This window comes from Trichinella spiralis (genome assembly GCF_000181795.1).
Source record: "Trichinella spiralis strain ISS 195 chromosome Unknown Scfld4, whole genome shotgun sequence".
NCBI lineage: Eukaryota > Metazoa > Nematoda > Enoplea > Trichinellida > Trichinellidae > Trichinella > Trichinella spiralis.
Window position 1 is genome coordinate 3,178,089 of NW_003526943.1, and position 6,001 is coordinate 3,184,089.

The window sequence follows — 6,001 nt, forward strand, 5'->3', positions numbered from 1 at the left end:
TAAAAAATAAATATTCGAATTTGATTATTTTGCTCACTACTGTTGCAGCTGGAAAATTGTAGTTCATCTGTAGTACACAGCTTTTGTTTTGCTTGCTTGTTGTAATGCTAACAATATTTACTGGTTTCATCATAGTAGTAACTGATGAAAATTATCACAAGAGAAATCAGCATTTGAAATTATTATTGTCCAAATTTACACCTTCTTTTTTTGCTTTAAAATTCATTCAAAGTCGAACATAATTGTTATAAAATTGAAAATAACATCTCCCAACATTTATCTCGTACACCGTCACCCGCAGGGACTGGCATTGATCAGGTTTAAAAGTGGCAAAAATGAATCATTACAATTTACAGCAGCTGTTCATCTGCTAAACATGCAACATCGACAGATGGTGGAACAATTTTTCACTTTATCAAATGTTAATTCTTAAAACTGTTTTAACTAAAACAGACCTCTTTCTATTTATTACCTACAAATTTATTACAAAATATTTATTTATTAAAAATAATTATAATTTAGTTATTAAAAAACTAAAAAATCAAGTACAAGAAACTTCACTTCATATACACTACTCTAACGAAATAAATATTGAATAGCAATAAAAATTTCATTTAATCAAAAAATTAATATTCATCTGCATCTACAAAATGTTTTTTGTTCTATAAAAATATCTATCTGATTTATAAATGATATTTTTATTTCAAAACAGCTTCATTTTTATATCATTTGGCAATAGTCAAATAGGAAAAAATTTTATGCAATTCTCACTACGTCCATCCCCTAAATCTCAAATAAATCTTCTGCATACTATATCCCCCCCCCTATAAATCAGACGTATGAACGCTTCTGTTTGTGGAGTGCAGTTGATTGATTTTGTAGTTTCATCTCGGTGATTATTGTTAGCTCGTTGTAATAAAATAGTCTAGTGTATTGAGTTGTTTGTTTCTGTTGTTTGGATGTCATCGAATAAGCGCGAGCGTGGTCAAAACGTCAACCCAGTCTGCAATGACCGCTGCCTTAGCCTTAAAGGGCAATCTGAGCTTTCAGCCTCCACTAGTGATGAATTTATGCACTACTCAATCTAGCTAAAGTGTATGGATTTCTTTTGAAAAATTTGCTTAACGATGCGGCCGAGAAGCCAATTCTGAGAACTGCCTCTGTTTATTCTCGAACAAGCCATCCATTTAAGGCATGCGAAATATAATAAATTACTGTATAATCGGATCCACACCAGCACACAAACATGCCTCAGACCACTGCTCAAACCAGCTTACCGACCATCTAATTTCCACTCTAAAATAAATGATAATTAAGTATTAATTAAAAGTGTACGGTAGGTGCTGTTGTGACGATGATTACTATGAACACATAATGACTGTGGAATTTTGATTTAAATTATTTTCAACAACGACAATAATAATAAAATAATACGTTTAACACATTTCATTGGTGTCTTTTACCAAAAATTTCAGATAAATATTGCATATTTTTTAAAGCACTTGGAAAAAAGTCTTAATATTAAGAAAATATTATTTTTTACTAAGTCTTAATAGCTTTCACAGAACTTTACCTGAGTTGAAAATCTTTAAGATAAAAAGTTATTTGAGATTACTGTACTCTTTGCCTGAACATACTTAAGTGAAGAATTGTTGTAAACATAGTCGATTTTGCTATTCGTTTTTCCGAGATGATTGAATTTCCTGTAAGTATTTTTAATTCATGGTTAAATGGAATTTTATTATTTGTAAATGTATAGGTCGTTTTGAATCCTGTTCAAATTTTGAAACGAGATGCAGATGAAGAAAAGGGTAGTGTTGCTCGCATGTCATCTTATGCTGGTGCAATGGCACTCGGTGACATGCTGAAAAGCACTTTGGGTCCGAAAGGTATGGATAAAATTTTAATCGGTAGTAGAGAAGGTGGTCCACAGTTTATGCACGTTACTAACGATGGCGCGACAATATTAAAATCTGTTGGTGTTGCTAATCCAGCCGCAAAAATACTTGTTGGTAAAGTTGTTTTCTTTGTTTTTCTTTGTTTAATTTACGATAATTTTTTTTGTACATTTATTTTTAAGATATATCACTAGTTCAAGATGCAGAAGTTGGAGATGGAACTACAACTGTTGCAGTTCTGGCTGCTCAGTTGCTACACGTAAGTTTGCACATGTTTTTGAGCACTGAAATATTTTGATGTATACAGATTTTTTTATCGCTTACTTGTTGATAATTTTTGAATTAGATTTTAATATGTATTGAAATATTGTAATTCTTTTTGTTCTCTTTTAAGAATGTTAAGCAATATCATGCTTGTAATGATGTATTTGATTTAGCAAGCAGAATTGTTAATCGAAAGTGGCATTCATCCACAGATTATAATTCGAGGTTGGCGGCAAGCATTACAAGCAGCTCGTGCTAAATTAGCAGACATTGCGAGAATGTCAAGGTGTTTTACAGTAAATTTTTGTTATTTTTTGAGAGTAATTGCTTATGTATTTTAAGTGACGATCCCAGTGCATTTCGAGACGAATTGCAGAATCTAGCGTGCACTGCTCTGGGATCGAAAATTTTGGCTTCACATAAAAAATTATTTGCTGAAATTGCAGTAAATGCAGTTTTGCGAACAAAGGTAATTTAATTCAATTTTTTGTGAAACAAGCGTTTGTTTTACGAACATTATTCTTTTAGCTGTTTTTATTGCCAGGTTTTAATTGAACGTCATAAATTAAAAATGACAATAACTTTTCAGAATACAGATCTTTCATGCATACACGTTATAACTCTACCTGGAGGACGCTTGACAGATTCGTTTTTGGATTCTGGCTTTTTATTGCAAAAGAAAGCAGGAAACTATCAACCAAATAGAATTGAAAATGCCAGAGTTTTAATTGCAAACACACCAATGGACACGGACAAGATCAAAGTATTTGTTGCTTTTTTAATTGAAATTAATTAAAATTAAATGTATCACTATTTTTCTTAAATTATCTTAAATTTAGGTCTTTTCGGCGCAAATTGTTACTGATTCTGTCAATCGTTTGCGAGATCTAGAAATAGCGGAAAAGGCTAAAATGAAGAAAAAAGTGGATAAAATTATTGCACACAACGTGAACGTTTTCATCAATCGCCAGTTGATTTACAACTACCCAGAACAACTATTTGCTGATGCTAAAATTATGGCCATTGAGCATGCAGACTTTGACGGAATTACACGTCTAGCTCACGTGCTCGGTTGGTTTATTCAGTTTGATTATGGTTGATGTAAAAGAAATTTTTTTTAATATTTAATTTATTATATAGGCGGCGATATTGTTTCTACATTTGATAACCCGAAGGAAACGAAACTTGGTTGCTGTGAACTGATCGAAGAGGTGGAAATTGCGGATGAAAAATTTTTACGATTCAGCGGTAAAAATTCCTTTTCAAATAAAAAAAGTTCAAATCTTCCAATAGTTTCCAACCACTTAACTGTGTGTTTGTTGATTTGCTTTTGGTTCAATAATATTTTAAAAACTAATTATTAATTTAATACAAATGTATGTATATATGTATGTATGTATGTATGTATGTGTGTATGTGTTTGATGTTTTTTGATGATTAATCTTTTGATTAGGTGTTCCTGTTGGTGAAGCATGTACGATTGTTCTTCGTGGAGCCACCCAACAGATTCTAGCAGAAGCGGAACGATCAATACACGATGTTTTGTGCGTGCTGACAACTCACATGAAAGAACCGAAAATTGTCGATGGTGGAGGTATTTTCTTGGCTTATTTCCGATATGATTGATTGAGTTGTGAGTTAACGCTTTTTTAAATATTTCTTATCTTGGTTTCATTCCAGGATGCAGTGAAATAGCGATGGCCAATGCAGTGCAGAATTTGGCTAGCAGAACCGCAGGCAAAATTTCCGTCGCAATGGATGGATTTGCCAAGGCGTTGTGGCAAATTCCTGCCATTTTGGCGGAAAATGGTGGCTACGATGCAGCAGATTTGGTTGCAAAATTGAGAGCAGAACATTTCAATGGAAATAAAACATCAGGAATTGGTAAATCAAATCAGATTTAAAAAAAATTCTTCATGCAAAACGTTATCGATAAACAAGTTCGATTTACAGATTTGACAAATGGAACGATCAATAACATGAAGCAGTTGGGCGTTTTTGAGTCGTACCGCATTAAATTGAGTGCGTTGAATGCGGCAGCTGAAGCGGCTGAATTAATTATTCGTGTTGATGATATTCTATCCGCGGAACCTCGACCTAGAGAACCTGATGATCGCCCTTGCTAATAAATTTGGCAGTTATAATTGAAAAAGAAATGAAATTAAATAAAATAAAACGAAATATCAAAATGTTGTTTTCACTACGGTGCTTTTTCCAGGTGCAAAGGTATTAACAAAATTTGGTTGCATTTTACTTCTTCACATCTATGCTGATCAGCAGACGGTTTTCATAGAAACTTTTCTGCTATTCGATGTAAGCGCTTCACAACTAAGCAAATGTATAGTAGAGAAATTTCCATTTTACAACAACAAGCAAATCAGAACTTTATTACAATATATACCATGGGCAAGATGGGCAATACAACGATAACGTGGAAAAAGTCCATTTCTAAACTTGTGGACTGTTCCACGGCAACCATCTAATCGTTATGTTGAAAAAATGGATTAGCTGTAATATTACAATAATAATGTGCTACATTAAGCCATTGTTTGTATGTTTATTCACAATCCGTATTTGTCATTATGATTTGTGCACTTCAGCGTATGGCATCTCCCTTTGTGTATTGGCTTATGTTGGTTCTTTGAGATACAAACTGAAATTCATTATTATTTATTCTCATCATTCAAAAACACATCTCAAACCTTCGACACGAAAATTAATACAAGCGAATGATAAGCACTGAGGAGTGAAATAAATGAAAAATAGAACTGGCGGTCTTGTTCTTTACAAATTATATATCTTGATTATCCAATTGCATTATTCTACAAAAATACAGAAGCAACAAATGAACAGCCTAAAAAGGAGATAACTGAACAAAGAGATGTTAAATAAACGTGTTTATCTAAGTCATTTTTTGTTTTCATAATTTGACATGTAATGACTTTTTACGATGGCAACAGAGCAAAAAATATTATTTTTTTTGCTTTCAGTTTTGTTTGCTAAAATCAACAGAATTTCGAAATGCAACAGATATTTTTTGATCTGGAATGTTGAACCACAGTAATACAAGAATTGCAACTTGAATGTTTAATCAACCCAGTAGTCGGTTTATTTTAGATATTGAAAGAGAAATTTAATACAATTTACACAAAATGTATAACCACAAATTTTTATTTTAAACAAAATTCCAGATTTTATTTTTTATTTCAATGAAACATAAGAAGAAAAAACAATAACTCTTGTGAAGAGAAGCGAAAGAAAGATTGGAAAGATTAAATCTTTTTGCAAGCTAGAAATATTTTCAGAAAACAGACAGACAAAATCAGGAAAGTATTTCGATGCTAATATTCAGCAATCACCACTCCAACTTTTAGCTATAAACTGCAGTTGTAGACAATTTATCAATTTTAGATATTCCCTTTGTAATTGAGTAGCCTTCGACTAGCCTTCATCAGAAAAATATCTGACAAACAGAAAAGAACCTTAGGCATAAATTCTTATTTAATTGTTAGCTAAGAAGGTAATTTATATGACAAGTGAAAGCAACTGTTGGCTGACATTTCTTTTGAACAGTATTTTTGCACTCGCATGGATAAATAAAAGTGAAGCACTTCGAAAGCAGAAAGGAAGCGATGGACAGCACCAAGCAGAATAGCAGTTAAAGCTGCTTCAAATTCACTCTGAAGTGGACAGCGCATACTTTGATGTTAGCATTTGTGCGCCATTTGTCTGTGATTAATAATCTTCTGTCAACATCAACAAAAGGCATTGGTGCCACAACGAATATCGCAAGTTGATCTTCGATTGTAGATAAAATGAAAAATGAAAACTAAATGTTG

The 6,001-nt window shown here is 32.5% G+C and overlaps 2 protein-coding genes across 2 annotated transcripts; one reads left to right on the plus strand and one right to left on the minus strand.

Annotated features, from left to right (window-relative positions):
* The first annotated feature begins 1,690 nt into the window (after positions 1–1,690).
* Positions 1,691–4,288, plus strand: Tsp_00786 (T-complex protein 1 subunit beta). Its single transcript, XM_003376552.1, is given in 12 exon segments — positions 1,691–1,705; positions 1,760–2,012; positions 2,081–2,157; positions 2,293–2,322; positions 2,336–2,448; positions 2,505–2,631; positions 2,752–2,925; positions 3,002–3,233; positions 3,303–3,410; positions 3,616–3,756; positions 3,843–4,046; positions 4,116–4,288. The coding sequence occupies 12 exon segments, from the start codon at positions 1,691–1,693 to the stop codon at positions 4,286–4,288; spliced, it is 1,647 nt and encodes a 548-aa protein (XP_003376600.1).
* A 435-nt stretch (positions 4,289–4,723) lies between these two features.
* Positions 4,724–5,860, minus strand: Tsp_00785 (hypothetical protein). The gene is made up of 3 exons (XM_003376553.1): positions 5,697–5,860; positions 4,865–4,944; positions 4,724–4,815 (listed from the first exon to the last, which is right to left on the minus strand). Exons 1-3 carry the CDS (start codon positions 5,858–5,860, stop codon positions 4,724–4,726), a joined length of 336 nt encoding a protein of 111 aa, XP_003376601.1.
* Between the last annotated feature and the right edge of the window lie 141 nt (positions 5,861–6,001).